We start from the raw sequence: 17,035 nt of genomic DNA on the forward strand, positions 1-17,035 counted from the left end.
TGCAGATATTGAACGAGCCCTGCATCCCAGGTATAAATCCCACTCGGTCGTGGTGAATAATTTTTTTAAGGTATTTTTGGAGTCGGTTGGCTAATATCTTGTTGAGGATTTTGCATCCATGTTCATCAGGGAAATGGGTCTATAGTTTTCCTTTTTAGTGGGGTTTCTGTCTGGTTTTGGAATCAAGGTAATGCTGGCTTCATAGAGTTTGGAAGTTTTCCTTCCATTTCTATTTTTTGGAACACCTTCAAGAGAATAGGTGTTAACTTTTCCTTAAGTGTTTGGTAGAATTCCCCTGGAAAGCCATCTGGCCCTGGACTCTTGTTTTTTGGCAGATTTTTGATTACTAATTCAATTTCCTTACTGGTTATGGGTCTGTTCAAATTTTCTATTTCTTCCTGTTTCAGTTTTTGTAGTGTATATGTTTCTAGGAATTTGTCCATTTCTTCCAGATTACCCATTTTATTGGCATATAATTGCTTACAATATTCTTTTATTATTGTTTTTATTTCTGCTGTGTTGGTTGTTATCTCTCCTCTTTCATTCTTGATTTTATTCATTTGGGTCCTTTCTTTTTTCTTTTTGATCAAACTGGCTAGTGGTTTATCAATTTTAATTCTTTTAAAGAACCAGCTTTTGATTCCATTGATCTGTTCTACTGGTTTTTTTGTTGTTGTTGTTTATTTGTTTCAATAGCATTAATTTCTGCTCTAATCTTTGTTATTTCCTGTCTTCTGCTGGTTTGGGGTTTTATTTGCTGTTCTTTCCCCAGCTCCTTAAGGTGTAAGGTTAGGTTGTGTATCAGAGATCTTTCTTCCTTCTTTAGTAGGGTCTGGATTGCTATATACTTTCCTCTTATGACCTTTGCTGCATCCCAGAGGTTTTAGGTTGTGGTGTTATCATTTTCATTGACTTCCATATACTTTCTAATTTCCTCTTTAACTGCTTGGTTAGCCCATTCATTCTTTTTTTTTTTTTTAATTTTTTTTTTCCAACGTTTATTTATTTTTGGGACAGAGAGAGACAGAGCATGAACGGGGGAGGGGCAGAGAGAGAGGGAGACACAGAATCGGAAACAGGCTCCAGGCTCTGAGCCATCAGCCCACAGCCTGATGCGGGGCTCGAACTCACGGACCGCAAGATCGTGACCTGGCTGAAGTTGGACGCTTAACCGACTGCGCCACCCAGGCGCCCCAGCCCATTCATTCTTTAGTAGGATGCTCTTCAGTCTCCAAGTATTTGTTACCTTTCCAAATTTTTTCTTGTGGTTGATTTCAAGTTTCATAGGGGTGTGGTCTGAAAATATGCATGGTATGATCTCGATCTTTTTGTACTTACTTAGGGCTGATTTGTGTCCCAGTATATGGTCTATTCTGGAGAACGTTCCATGTGCACTGGAGAAGAATGTATATTCTGCTGCTTTAGGAGGAAATGTTCTGAATATATGTTAAGTCCATCTGGTCCAGTGTGTCATTCAAAGCCATTGTTTCCTTGTTGATTTTTTGATTAGATATCTGTCCATTGCTGTGAGTGGGGTGTTGAAGTCTCCTACTATTATGGTATTACTATTGATGAGTTTCTTTGTGATTGTGATTAATTGATTTATATATTTGGGTGCTTCCACATTTGGTGGATAAATGTTTACAATCGTTAGGTCTTCTTAGTGGATAGACCCCTTGATTATGATATAATGCCCTGCTGCATCTCTTGATACAGTTGAAAGGTAGCAATTTTAACGCTTAGAGAGCCAATAAACAAATCTCTTCTGTCCTGGACGCATCAAAATTTTTCTTTTTGAAATTTTATGAAATTTGAAATTTTGTGACCTTTCAACTCTCAGTCACCCACTATTCTAGTGGTGCTTCTCAAACTTTGTGATAAAGGAAAGCCTTCCCCCAGCAATCTGTAATGGGTAGGATAATTAAAACAACAAAAACTTTAAATTTTGCAATAATTTTAGGTTTTCCAAAATTTTGCAAAAATAGTAGAGTGTTCTAGCATATCCTTCATCCCGCTTTCCTGGATGTCAACCAGCAATTAACATTGATACCATACTATTAACTAATCTGCAAACTTTATTTAAATTTTGCCAATTTTCTCACCAGTGTCCTTTTTCTGTCCCAGAATGCAATCTAGGATCTCACATTTCATCTATTTGTCATGTCCCTTTAGTTTCCTTCAATCTGTGAAACTCAGTCCTTTGTTTTTCATGATTTTACATGTCTTCCATGATTTTGACATTTTTGATGAGTCCACACCAGTTACTTTGTAGAATGCCCTTCAATTTGAGTTATCTGATGTTTTCTCATGATTAAATTGAGGTTATGCATTTTGGCAAGAATACCATAGAAATGATGTGGTCTTCTTCATTCACCTGCCTAATGCATCATTTCAGGAGGTACATGGTGCTGTTATGTCTTATAACTGGCAATGTTAACTTTGGGTACTTGGTTAAGGTAGTATCTGCCATATTTCTCCACTGTAAAGTCACTGTACTTCCCTTTTTTAATAAGTATCTTAAGGTGAGACATTTTGAGCCTATGAAAATATTCTGTTTTGCATGTACTTTTGCTCAACAATTTTAGCATCTACTGATGCAGCAATGATTACTGTGGTATTTGGCTAATGACAATTTTTTTTGAAAGTTCTCCTTTTTTTTTTTTTAATCAAATTTATACTTAAATTCCAGTTAGTTAACATGCAGTGTACTATTAGTTTCAGGTGTACGATGTAGAGATTCATCACTTACGTACAACACCGGTCCTCACTACAAGTGCCCTCCTTAATCCCCATCATCTACTCAACCCATCTCCCCACCCACTTCCCTTCTCGTCACGATCAGTTTGTTCTCTATAGTTAAGAGTCTGTTTCTTGGTTTTCCTCTCTCTTTTATTCCCCTCTATGTTTGTTTTACTTCTTAAATTCCACCTATGAGTGAAGTCATATGGTATTTGCGTTTCTCTGACTGACTTATTTCGCTTAGCATACTACTTTCTAGCTCCATCCACATCCTTGCAAATGGCAAGATTCATTCTTTTTACAGCTGAGTAATATACCATTGTATATATACATATACACCACATCTTTATTCATGCATCAGGCAATGGACATTTGGGATCTTTACATAATTTGGCTATTGTTGATAATGCTGCCATAAACATCTTTCTAGATTTATTAGTTGGTATTTAACTATAAGGAAGAGCTGTTCCTTTTAAATTCGAATTCCCAGTTTTTGTAATCCTGATGTCAACCATTTTGTTGACTGTCATTGGTCCATGGGCCATACTTTGGATACCACTAACCCTAGAGAAATTTGAGAACTTTTGTTGTCTATAGTGCATTTAGCAATTAGGGAAGAAAACTGCCAACTGTCAGTTTTAGATTTGGGAGGAAGAAAAGAGGGTTATGGGGGAGAAATGAACTCAAAGCATTATTTATTAATATATAGATTTCTACTGTACTGTGGTATATGAAAAAATGGAGATGTGCTGCTGTAATAATATGGGGAATATAGGGTGAAGAGACTGAATTTGTGTCTGACTGACTCTTTAAGCTACCTTTCTTCTCTCTCTGTTCATTCCACATTTTATTCTCATTGCTCATTCCTCAGGGACACCCTTCTCCTTTTTCTTCTACTACTCATTCTGCTCTTAATCATTCTCCTTTTCTTCTCAGCCTGTTCCCACCTGCTTCATTCACTGGACCCTGTTTTTTTGTGTATTCCTAATACTTTTCTTCTTGCTTATGGCCAGGTGACTACTTTGTGTGTACATAATTTTTATTATGGAAAATTTCAAACACATACAGAATAAAAGAGTAGCACAATGAACTTAAATATTCCTATGACCCAGTTTCAGCACTTATCAATTCATGGCCAGTTTTATTTCATCTATATATCCACTTGCTCTTCCTATATTATTTTTCAAGAAAATCTTAGGCATCATATAATTTTACTGGTAAATATTTTAGTATGCACATATAGCACTTTTATGTAATGATTAACACTGAAAGAAGAAAACTCGCTAAGATTAATGGTTCTCTCTGTACTATACTGTTCAAGCAAAATATTAAAAATAAGATTTAGTGATAAAGTTCTATCTTTTGGGTCTTTCTGGAAGATCTACCATACTTGTTCATCTTTGGCAAGTGAACAGACTCTAAGAATTGGCTTTTGCTCTGTTTGCCAAGTCCCAGAAAATTAAAATGTGATTTTTAAATCATCTTTCTTTTGTTTCCCTCTTAGGATATAGTACAGAATTTTACAAATGAACTTATTTTGAGAGATGATAGAGACCATCCCACAATGCATAACATGTAATATATAGTATGCTATACAAGGAAGTTTTGACTTATCACATTCTACTTTGAAATGTTGAAATGAAAATAAAAATATGTTAAAACAAAAAAGTTGAGGGTTAGTGAAATTATGGAATTTCCTATTTCTGTTTAGGTATTTATTTGCACAATTATTAACTAACATTCCCTCTGAATAGAAAATTACTTCTCTCTTCTCCCTGAAGCCACAACTTACTTCTCTATTTAATCTGTTCAATGACATCCTGGGTTGACTCTATTACCTGTTTTCCCCAATGATGTCATGTTTTACTCCCAGAGATAAGAATTAATGTATTTAGATGGGCGAGAATTCAAAATCTATTACCTTGAGTAACATAATAAATGAACTAAGTTAAAGATAATGCATGTGGGGCACTTGGGTGGCTCAGTCAGTTAAGTGTCTGACTCTTGATTTCAGTTCAGGTCATTGTCTCACCGTTCGTGAATTTGAGCTCTGCATCAAGCTTTGCACTAACAGCACAGAGCTTACTTGGGATTCTCTCTCCCTCTCTTTCTGCTGGCTCTCTCTCTCTCTCTTAAAAATAAAAATAAATAAACCTAAAACCTGCCTTTTTGAGTTAAAAAAAGAAAAAAAGATAACACATGTTTCTCCTATTTCTAGGATGTTTGTTTAAGAGCAGGCTATGCATTAACCCTTTTTGCCTTCAATAATCGCCTTCAACAATACTTAATATTGGAAAGTGGAATAATGACCATATCAATTTTTGAACCTTTTCTTGAATCAACAATTGAAACTGAGAAGGCAATGGCAGCATTTCAGGTACAAAACTGAAGTTAAAACTTCAAATCCATAAGTGTCTTTTTAGTCAAAAACTTGAAAATTAGAAAAAATTTTAATCTGGAAAAGTGTTTACTGATTTGTAAAATTTGCAGTATTTTTCACACCAGCCCTTTCCACCTCATAAAATCCCTGTTATTTATGAGGATATCTTCATTTTACCAGCACTTTTTGCCTTTGTACCTTATCTGATGCTTATAAGACCCTGTCAGGTTGATGGGCAGATAGTATTATTTTTATCATCCACATATTACAGGCAGAAAAACATGGTAGTATCCAAGACATGTTTTCTAACTGCAGATCTTTACCTGATCACACTGGTTCTTCAACCCATGACAACTAGATGTATATGGGTTCTTCTTATTCTCTCTCTTCTTTTTCTAGCCTATAACATTTAGGAGAAATATTTTCTATGAACCCATACTTCAAGAATGGAAAACCTGCAAATATTGTAGGAAGAATGCAATGGCCTACCATGTTCACTGCAGTAATCAGATAGGGACAAGAACTCTAATTCACACCCCTGCCACTTGCTTTTCTTCTACTGAATAATATCAAATTACCCCTCTAACCTTCCTGAGAAGTAGCCAAAAAACATTAAAGCTTAATTAGAGAAGCCAAATAGAAAACATTCAATGATTCTATGCTTCTTTTTGTTTTCAGATTATTATATTAGCTAAAGTCATTATAGACATGGACCATATTACTTTGTCTGCAAGAGGTGTCACTATTTTAGTTGACAGTCTGTATTCAGTTCATTCTACCACAATTGTCTTGACAGGTAAGAAATAACTGGAAGGTAGTTACATAAAACAACTACATAAAACTATTTTCAAAAATAATTTTTTATAATCTGAGCAATAATAAAATAATAAGCCTGATACTATGTCACCTGGTTTGAAGAATGAGCTGGTACAAATCTACATGAACTCCACAGTAAGCCTACATGGAACAATGGAAGTCTACTCTGCACCCCAAAAAGCAGCAGGGTAACTCTGAACATGGCCTTTTTGATTTCTTACTTTTTCAAACCTCTAATTATTTTTTCCAGAAAGAAAATGAGAATTAAACTATGAGCTACCAACAACAAAGTTTACACACTGATTTATGAAAGTAATGGCAGATTTATACTGCTATACTTTTGTCTGGTTTTCTTTTGATCAATTGTTCATATTTTGCTAACATTTAAAGAGTTCCTTTTGTTGCTATGCAATATAGCAAAGCAAAATAGTCCAACAGAGTTCTTGGCACACTTAATGCTAGTTGTGTAACTATATCTACTCCAGAGCTAACTTTCAAAATTAATAACAAGCTAATTGACTTGATATATCACTTTTTTTTTTAAACGTTTATTTATTTTTGAGACAGAGAGAGACAGAGCATGAACAGGGGAGGGGCATAGAGAGAGGGAGACACAGAATCTGAAACAGGCTCCAGGCTCTGAGCTGTCAGCACAGAGCCCGACGCGGGGCTCGAACTCACGGACCGTGAGATCATGACCTGAGCCGAAGTCGGACGCTTAACCGACTGAGCCACCCAGCGCCCTGATAGATCACTCTCAACACAACATGAAACAGTATCAGGATGACAACCATGTGGAGTGACTACTACCAAAAAATAAATAGTTTTTTTGTTTGTTTGTTTTAACTGAAATGGATCATAGAAGGTAGGAAAGGAAATCATACTTGCTGCCATGGAATTATATTTTTACTTGAGATGGAAGGAAAATTCATGCAAACAAAAACTTTCTGATGGAAACTAGGACAAAAACATGTTTAAAAGAAATTATTAAATACTTTTTATCTAAATAGCATTCTTAATTCAAGTCATAGTAATTCTATGGCTCTGAGAAACAACTGTAGTGGGTTTAAATTTTACTCCACAAACTCTTTTGTGCAAGAAATACCATATTATACTAGCTTTCACATATTGTCTCAGGCTGGTAGGAACTGAATCTCAAAAATTACTGGGCCTTTCTCTGCACTCCACCATCAGAGTCATATGCATCTCCAGAGTCTGGGGTATCTCAAGCAAAGCAGGATATTCAGGCTGCAGATATAATGTAAAATAAGTGTCGTGCTAAAGGTCTAAGTCATGGTTCCCAGAAGAAGCTCCAAAGGCACAGAAGTTTTGCAAAGACTAGGATTTCTGTTGCCAACTGTCCAGTTTTCCTATGTGCACTACATAACCATTCTCCACTCAAAGCTCCTGTTCCTATCATCTCCTTCTTAGTCTTAGAGTCTCTGACTGCCTCCATTTGTTCCCCATTTCTTACTCCTCATCTTCAGAGACACCTCTCTTCCTTTCTCCTTTTCACCTAAAATAATGCCTTCTATACACATAGATTTTAAAAATATATAAGCCTGAAAAAAAGGTTATCTTAAGACAATTTTTGCTCCAAGCCATACAACCCATCCCTCCCCATCCTGAAACAATAAATACAAAGGCCTTGGTTTATAAAGAAGGCCAGAAAAAAAAAAAATACAAGAACAAAAACCCAATGAATACCTCAATAAAGTATGCATCCACATTTATATGGGTGGATGCCTTTATATCTTAAAATTTGTGTTGCACTTTTTCCAACACAGCGACAATATTGTGAAAGAAAATCACATGAATGCTTTAAAAATAAAACACATATTTGAATGAAATGGTTGTAAGCTGGTAGCTGCACATTTATTTTATTACTGAATTACCTTATTTTCAACCCCCAAACATTTGTTTTTATGGCAAAAACTTCAATGATTTTAAGTTTAAGTTAGTACTACATTACTTGGTTTTAAAATACCATTAAGCTCTTAACTCAAAGCAATCTGGACTACAAAGAGGACATACTAACTTTTTATGGTAGTTCAATCATTATGTTCATAGTCATTAAAAAAGTGCTAAACCTTAGGGGTGCCTGGGTGGCTCAGTTGGTTAAGCTTTCAGCTCATGTCATGATCCCATGGTTCATGAGATTGAGCCCCACATCAGGCTCTGTGCTGACAGCAGAGAGCTCTGAACACAGAGCTACTTGGGATTCTCTCCCTCCCTCCCTCTCTGCCCCTCCCCTGCTCATATGTGCTCTCTCTGTCTCTTAAAATAAATAAATAAACTTAAAAAAATGTAAAAATGCTAAAGCTCAAAACAAAATATATTCTGAAGCCATGGGGATAAAAACCTCTGATTTTCAAAATTCCCCACTCTTAGATAAAGCTAATTAATTTTTACTGTTTGTGACAGAAAACCAAATCACAATTTGGGAAAAAAATTTCCACATTTAATATATACATGCTTTTTCTCAGATCTTCTTCATTAACAGAGATGTCTTGTGACTCAATCCTTTTTAACAAAATGTGCAAATGAACAAAAGTACAGTATATCAGTTTACATCATTTAAATAACACAAGCATTTTTTTTCTTATTTGTAGGAAATTTAATAGCTAGCCTGGCTCATTCTAGAGCTGGTATTCCAGAAGCATTTGCCACATTAGGGACAATCCAACGGCTCTGCTATCATTTGTATTCAGAAAAAGAAGAGGTAAAAACAAAAGTCTTTCTATAATTGAATATTCTAAAAATGTAAGTTGCCTCTCACTTTTGTGGGCTAATTTCTCCACAGGTTAAGTATGTTATATAATAGTTCATGTTACTAATACAAAATTAGAGGAGTCTTCTAGTACAGTATCTGCCATCCACAATTCTGTTCCTACAACATGTGCACATTTAACTTCAATAACTTAAGATTCAATCTACAAATAAGTACACTGATGATATAGAAATTGGTAATTAAAATATTTATAAAATCTCTCACAAAAACTGGTTAGTTACTAACCAGTGATGTCACTAAGTCATTTCTATGATTATTTGGAATGCATGAAAATGGAATCCATTGGAGTTTTCCTTATCTGCCAATCAGGATTAGAGATGACAGTGTGAAGAAGGCTGGGCTGGCTGTAGTAGTGGTTTGCCTCTAAGTATTTCCCTGCACTTCCCCCCTCCAGGTCTAAGGTAGTGTTTCTCCAACTTCAGGGAATATAGGAATTACTTGGAAGCCTTGTTACACCATAGATTGCTGGGCTCCATTCCCAGGGTTTCTGATTGAATATATCTGGTATAGGCCCTACAATGTGCATTTCTAACAAGTTCCTAGAAGCTGAAACTGATGGATAGGGACCATACACTGAGAACCACTGTTCAAGGTATGGAAGTTATATGGGCATATAAAGCAGTCAGATGCCAATGTAGAGACAGTATATGAACCCTCTGTTACCCGGGATGTGTGTGGTTTTTGTTCATTCTGTGACAGTTCTTAGGCCACCACTAACAGATTTTCTAAGAACTGCCCAGGAATATACTTTAATTAATCATATGAGTAACTTAATTACTTCAGGGTCACAGACTGAGGGTATTCCCTTTAAGAAAGGAAAGATCTACTTTTTGTTTTTGCCAGTGGAAAATTGAATTGCTTTCCTGAGTGTCTTATTTTAAACTTGTTTTTATCTTATCGTCTCTTATCTGGTGTCCTATTATAATCAACTGAGCTGTTTTGAAAAATTCCAGTGTCCAGACTGCACTCCAAAATAATTAAATCAGATCTTCTAGGGGTGGTAACTAGGCACGAGTAATTTTCATAACTATCAAGGGGATTCCAATGCACAATCAAGACTGAGACCCACTGTCCTACTTCAAACTCAATGGTTCTTACTCTGGCTGCATATTAGAATCACCTGCGGCACTTTTAAAAAACAATACAAATGCCCAGATTCTACCCCCAAGCGAGTCTGATTAGTTGGTGGGTTTTTGTTGTTGTTGTTTTTAACTGCTGGCAATTCTAAAATGCAGTCCGGACTGAGAACAACTACTAGTAATTAGTGGCAGTTGACATCTCTCTCTCTGAAAACATCGTTGTTATGCGTCCATGTATAGATTGCCATTGGTTGACACACGTTTGTTAAACATAGCTACAAAGACTTTCTTAGGAAATGTTTAATGAGAACATGTGTTAGATGTTTTAGCTCAATGGAGGAACTGTTTCTTCACTTAGGTTCGCACAGCTTGCTCCTGTGCTCTTGGCTACTTAACTTACAACGCAAGTGCTTTCAGCATCCTATTAAAGGAATGCAGAAATAAGCCTAATCAGTTCCTTCGATTAACAAATAATATCAGCAGGGATGCAAGTATTAACCCAGCATTTCTAAAGGAATTTCAGATGCAACAGCGAGTGGGACTTCCTGCATTAAGGTATTGTGTCTGTATTTGTGAAGTTGAAATTATCGATAAAGGAACTTGTAAGAAAGTTTAAGGAAGCTCAAACAAGGGGAACTATTTTTGTGCCTTGTATACCAAGAGATAAACTTCATTCTAAATGTCCACTGCCAAAGCCTGTTTTAATTCTGATTTTGCAACAGAACTTCTTGTGCCGGCATGAACACAACCAGATCTTGGGGATCCTGTTTGGCCAAGATTATTCACATTTCAGAAAGCTTTTTGGGATTCTGGTTGCCTCCAAGTCTGATCCAAGAAGCCATTTTGGGGATATACTTGAGAGATTTGAGCTGACCAAGAATACCACCATGACCTTGGCATCAGATGGGACTTTGGAACCTGATTCAAAGTTAGGCCAGACTCCCAGGATAGAAACAGCTAAATCAGACTTGGTGACTAGAGTTATGGCAAAGTCTGAAAGGCATTTATTTACTCGGAGGATTTTGCTTCAGTGTTATAGTTTCATTATAGCTTAAGCTTCTGCAAAAGGGAGAGGAGAATCTCCTTAGAATGGGCACATTTTCTTTTCTTTAGTAGATATAGCTGCATTACAAGTCTCTGCAACTAGCACTATTTATGTGTAGGAAACAGAACTATTCAAGGTACAGTATTAACTCTATAATAATAGAAAAGAATAACATCCAATACATCATGGTTCTGTACACCAATTTTTAGTACATCTTCATTTTAAGTCTTTGAAAAACTGAAAACCCAAAACTGAGTACCTAATTTTATATAATAAGCCAGGGAAATCTAAATTAAATTGCTATAATTGACATTTAAAAAAAAAATTTTAATGTTTATTTATTTTTGAGACAGAGAACATGAACGGGGGAGGTTTAGAGAAAGGGAGACACAGCATCAAAAGCAGGCTCCAGGCTCTGAGCTGTCAGCACAGAGCCCGACGCAGGGCTCGAACTCAGGGACTGTGAGATCATGACTTGAGCCGAAGTCGGATGCTTAACTGACTGAGCCACCCAGGCACTCCTATAATTGACATTGTTAAAAATAATATTTACTGGCTCAAAAATCAATTTGGATAAATAATGAAAAGTATTATTTTACACAGTCACTCCCCCAACTAGCCTACATAGCAACTTTTTGGGAATTCCAAAAAGATGTCCCTTCCTTGGGTACTTTACAGTCATCTACTGGAAAATAGGTGTAAAAACTATACCAATCTACAGTGACTGAGGATGAATGGCAGCCCCTGGAGCTGTGAACACCCAACTTTTAGGATTCTACATGTGCTACCGAAGCGAGCACCCAACTTTTAGGATTGTAAGTAGTGACCAGTGGTCAGTAAACTTGTAAGAATGATTACCAGGTGAGGTGAAGCTAGTAAGCAAATAATAATTACTCCCATAACAGTGTTAAGAACTCTCCTTAGAGTATTTATATGGACTATTCCCTTTAATTTTCATAACAACTCAGTGAATGAGTTTGGTTAAATGAAACTATAGGAAATGGCTAAAAGATTATTAAAATCAGTTTGGAAACTTTGGGATAGACAACAATACCCTTCCGCAAAATATTCCTTGATACCACTACTGGAAAGTACAATGATTGTGGTTGGGATCATGATAGCATTTTTTTGGTGCACATATCACTTCTCTATTCCCATGCCCCCATCCAGCCCCAAGAGTAGCAGATTAGAAAAGTCTTTGTATATGGAAATTTTGAAATATGGAGAGAGAGACATAATTTTACTGGTGTTAACTGAACCTGTATGGAAACACTCTGAGCCTACATGCTAGCCTAAATGTTACCCTGTAGCCATCAAGTTGGCATATGAACAGATTGAAGCCTATGCCTCATTAAAGTGGACGGCAGCAAATGTTCCTCATCAAATTAGCCAGTTATACATTTGTGATAACCACCTTTAATACATTAGCTTTAGGCAAGACTTAAATATTATTACCAGGGAAATTCTGTAACTATGTTACACACACAGGATGATGATTTAAAATAATTGCTTTTAAATCCCTACACACACACACACACACACACACACACACACACACACCCCTATATTAACTAGGTACACCTTGTTTGGCCTGAAACACTTCATTGGTAAACCATTGCTTTGAAAATAAAGTTTAAATTTTGTTGTATTCTTAATACCTAAAATGACCTTTCTCCAACCTATCTTCCATCATATATCTCTAGATACCTTTAATTCCAATCATGCTAGACTACTTAGTATTCTCTGAACATGCCATGCTGTTTTATAGTACTATAATTTTTCATATCCTATTCCCTCTGTCTCATTCATTTGAAGACCTATTTTCTTCAAAACCTACCTGAAGTGTCTCTTTTCCCATGAAGTTTTTCACTGATCACTTCAAGCAGATTTAACGTTCCAAATGTTTGAGTGATAAGTGGGTAAATGAGTGACTGAATATAAAATACCTACAGGTAACATGCATAGTTAGTACAGGTAACATATAAATTAGGCCACTGGGTATGGAATTTATTGCCTGGGTGTACTAAAGTCTTTATATATTCCTAGTTTTTGTGATACATGTTTTCCTTTTAGTCTAGAGAAAAATGGAGGACCATCCATAACTCCTGTCTTCAAGAAAGGTAATTGATTTTTCTTTCATCTCTGAGGTACCTCCTAGACCTGACACTTTACAATTCTGTGTTCCATTTCTAAAAATTCAAACTGTAGAGGTTTACCCCCTAAAAAGTTTACCTGTAAACTCTGCTTTTGTCATTCTGTATACTTAAAATACCTTCCCATTTATAAGACCATGTTAATCATTTCTTTCAAGGCCTTCCCTACTATATCACTTGACATAAATCCTTCTCTGTTTGCTTTTTCTCATAAGCCATGCATAGAAATAGGTCATTATTGAAACAACATGTAAGTATGGCTTAAATTACAATATTTCTATTGTTTTGTTTCATGTACAACTTGTCTGTGGGTTCTTAGGGCAGAGATCACATTTTTTCCACTGATACTCTACAGTTTTATATATATTTGGCAGATGATGGCTGAGTGACTTAGGCCTGTAAAATCAGAGCCCAGATCTTATAAGGTTACTATTAGATATGAAAGAGGGAAAAGAAATTTACTTTTTTATTTCATTTATATACTTAGTGCTTGTTCATGTGTGTTTAGTGTAGGACCAATATCAGCCTTGGTATATTATCCTATAATCAAAAGCAAGGATAGAACCATTCAAAAGTCACAATCAGTTTGTAGGTGTCACAAATGGAAAGGGAGAGAAAAAAAGAGAATACAAGGACAAGAGAGAACTTCACTTATTCAGGGAGTTTCTGAGGAAAGCTAGATGTGTGGAGGAGGCTATATTTCTGAATATCATGGGTAGAAGAATATTTTTTGTATAGCTTCTTTAGTGTAAGAGTAATTTACATAAAGGAATAAAGTCAATCCCATTTTTTTCTTCACTTTAATATTGGTTTCTAAATAGCAATCTGTGTACCAATAATGGTCTGATAAGGTTTTCACGGGTTTATGATAACATAAGAAAAAATAAGGACAATATAGCAAGTTTCTGATAAAGTTAATTTCATTCAATATAAAATGTGTCATTTTGAGATAGCGCCTTTTATAGTTTCTTTTGGGTATTAAAATATCTCTTGTTTTATAAAATTGTGTTGCTATTTGTTCTTTTATTAGTCTCAACTTGGCATAATAACAAGCTGGAACCATATTTTGGCCCCCACAAATTTTTGCACTCTGACATCTACAAGTCTGGAAGCTACCGATCCATTCTCTTATTATGTTTTAGTGATTTGGACAGAATAGAACTATACAGAACCAAGAGCAATGAGAATGTATCTAGGGCTCTTGGGCTTAAGAAAGAGACATTTAATTGTGCCTCTCTCATTTTTAGGGAAAGAGCACCGAAGAAAATTAAAACCTAAAATTCAACCAAGAGATTCTTTGACTTTGATACCTCCTGTAACAAATTTCATGGGACTCTTCAACACAACAAAAAAGACCACTGTTTCTCACAATGTTTTTTCCTTTTCATCTGCAACTTCATCAGATATCACAGAAGTATCAAGACCAAGAATAGTGTTCTTGAGCCAACTAGGGAAACATGTGCAGAAAGCTAATCCAGAGCCTACCGAAGGCTAATAAAAGCATTAGAATGAACGTATAGAAGAATTCCTGAGCAATCTTTTTAATTTTTTTTTTTTAAGATTTTAAGTAATCTCTATATCCAACACGGGGCTCAAACTCACCACCCTGAGATCAAGAGTCACATGCTGTACTGACTGAGCCATCCAGATGCCCCCCAATTTTTTTACCTTTAATTTTAATCTAATTGTGATAAAATACATATAACATAACTGAGTAAACAGAGTATTTCAGCGAATTGCCTTTTACCTGTACTATTAGCTAACTTTGGTAAATATGCTTGCCCATATAGTGTTCAACGTTTTTCCCTTCCTTTGATGTGGAATGTTTCTAAAAATTGCTTTTTCTTTATCTGTAGTTTCTCTTATTTATATCATGAACTCAATGTTAACAAGTATGCTTGCATTGAAGCACCTGTAGCAGTTTTGATACTTAAAAATTTTAAGAACTTAGATTATAGATATCCCCATTTTATAATATTTGTGACAGCGGGAAGAAATTTTGGTCAATTTCTTTCCATAGTTTATATGCACTCTGATTGTGTGAGCCACGGGAAATACTGATACTGCTTCTTTGTGAATTCAGGTTCATATGATACAGAATACAAATTTAAATGAAAACTGTGAATTCACAAACTAATAGTTTCTTCCAAATAATATTTACAAACCAATTCTATCATAGCTATACTTCAACAGCAAAGAATGCAAAGTTGTATAAATATTGGCTGTTTCTATATGTTCCCTCATATAAAGTATATTTTTTTATTCTCGAATGGATGATCCAAAAGCAGTATTCTATGATTACAATTCTTAAAAAAAAAAAAAAAAAAAAAGGAATTACTTATGGAATTTCCCAAGAAAGAGGTCACCTTAAGGCAGGATTAAAGTAAGAAATCTTTTCATTTTCGATTTTTATCCTTACCCCCTAGTTTCTGAACAAAGCAAGTCATTGAGTAGAAAGCTAACAACCTGGTCCAGTATGGATGATGTGACATAACTCTTTACTGGTAAAATCTCTCAAAGGACATTAAAGTCAGCAGCATCATCTTTATATTCAAAGCACAGTACATTTAGTTACTTTAATCTAGGCAGAAAAAAAGTGATAAACTGGTATAAAGATTCAAAATCAGAGGAAATAATCTAAAAACAAAACCGAAAACCTTTACATTTCATTTATTTTCATTGATTAAATACAACTTCTAAAATAATGGATATTAATATATGTGGTCAACTAAAAAGTACAGTACACACTAGAAGGATTACTTAAAATCTCAGATGGATTTTAAGAAATGTATAGATATCCTAATTGCTCCAGGGAATATACCTAATAACATATATTTTCATAATTAATAACATGCATTCTGTTAGAGTCACCTTTTGTCTTCATTTAGAATTCTCTGATTTGACATGACTTTGACCTGGCTACATTTCTAAAATTTCTCTCTCATTAGTAAAGTTAGGCTAATGTTTCAGCAGGAGTCAAAAAAATAGCTTCTACTGGTAACCACCTTTTTGCCAGGGGTGAGGGTAGGGGCAGGGTACACAGGAAATGGGTGAAATAAGTGAAGGTGATTAAGAGGTACAGACTTCCAATTATAAGATAAATTTGTCAGGGAATGAAAAGTACAGCCTAGAGAATATAGTCAATAATACTGTAATAACTTTGTATGGTACAGATAGTAAAACTATACTTATCATGGTGTCATAATACATATCGATGTTGAATCACTATGTTGTACACCTCAAATTAACATAATATTGTATGTCAATTACAGTTCAATTAAAAATAAATAAATTTAGGGGCACCTGGGTGGCTCAGCTGGTTAAGCATTCAACTCTTGATTTCGGCTCAGGTCATGATCCTAGGGTTGTGGGATCGAGACCCACGTTGAGGTCTGTGCTGGATATGGAGCCTACTTAAGATTCTCTCTCTCCCTCTCCCTCTGCCCATCCCCAACTCACACGTGTGCTCTTAAATAAATAAATACATTTAATAAAATAAAATAAATAGAATATAATGTAAAAAAATAGCTTTTAGTATCCTGATATGAGAAGATAGAAAGATCTAGGCCTGTATAATATGGGGCCAGGATTTAACAGAATCATTGTATATCGTCCAAGGTTTTCTTTCTACCTACCAATAGCAGTACATTCTTTTCCCCACAAGATGTTTTATTTTACTTTTGATAATAAAAAACCTATACTACCTTATAAGACTATAACATATTATTTGTCTCTCAGAAGACCAGGTTAAACATCAAATATAAGAAAAGGAATAACATAAGAAAGTCTTGATGAACAATTAATATTATGTATCTTCCACAATTTGATATACAAAAAAAATCACAACTTAATGTTGAAATCCTACCTTAAGAGATTGTTTGAAAAGCAAAAATCAAATCTTCATTTTTAATCGTGGTACTTTTATGGCAGCTTCTCCAACTTCTTTTGATATATCTACTCCAAGAGGACATCTGCATCACAATCAGATAAATCATATTATTTCAAATATTTGCATCCTGATCTGTCACCATT

General features: G+C 35.2%; 2 protein-coding genes across 5 annotated transcripts in view; one reads left to right on the forward strand and one right to left on the reverse strand.

Moving 5' to 3' along the window:
• Positions 1–14,516, forward strand: part of ANKAR (ankyrin and armadillo repeat containing) — a 73,112-nt gene extending 58,596 nt beyond the window's left edge. For both annotated transcript variants that reach the window (XM_045480500.1, XM_045480501.1), the window contains 6 exons: positions 4,958–5,116; positions 5,798–5,915; positions 8,548–8,657; positions 10,164–10,360; positions 12,924–12,970; positions 14,251–14,516. In XM_045480500.1, the coding sequence (XP_045336456.1) occupies positions 4,958–5,116; positions 5,798–5,915; positions 8,548–8,657; positions 10,164–10,360; positions 12,924–12,970; positions 14,251–14,498 (879 nt within the window). In that variant the 3' untranslated portion in view covers positions 14,499–14,516. The remainder of the gene's footprint in view (positions 1–4,957; positions 5,117–5,797; positions 5,916–8,547; positions 8,658–10,163; positions 10,361–12,923; positions 12,971–14,250) is intronic.
• The window catches only part of OSGEPL1 (O-sialoglycoprotein endopeptidase like 1), a 29,939-nt gene that overhangs the window by 4,376 nt on the left and 8,528 nt on the right, over positions 1–17,035 (reverse strand). For all 3 annotated transcript variants that reach the window (XM_045480505.1, XM_045480504.1, XM_045480506.1), the window contains exon 7: positions 16,869–16,974. In XM_045480505.1, coding sequence (XP_045336461.1) covers positions 16,896–16,974 — 79 coding nt within the window. In that variant the 3' untranslated portion in view covers positions 16,869–16,895. The remainder of the gene's footprint in view (positions 1–16,868; positions 16,975–17,035) is intronic.

This window comes from Leopardus geoffroyi, chromosome C1 (assembly GCF_018350155.1).
Source record: "Leopardus geoffroyi isolate Oge1 chromosome C1, O.geoffroyi_Oge1_pat1.0, whole genome shotgun sequence".
In the NCBI taxonomy this organism is placed as follows: Eukaryota; Metazoa; Chordata; class Mammalia; order Carnivora; family Felidae; genus Leopardus; species Leopardus geoffroyi.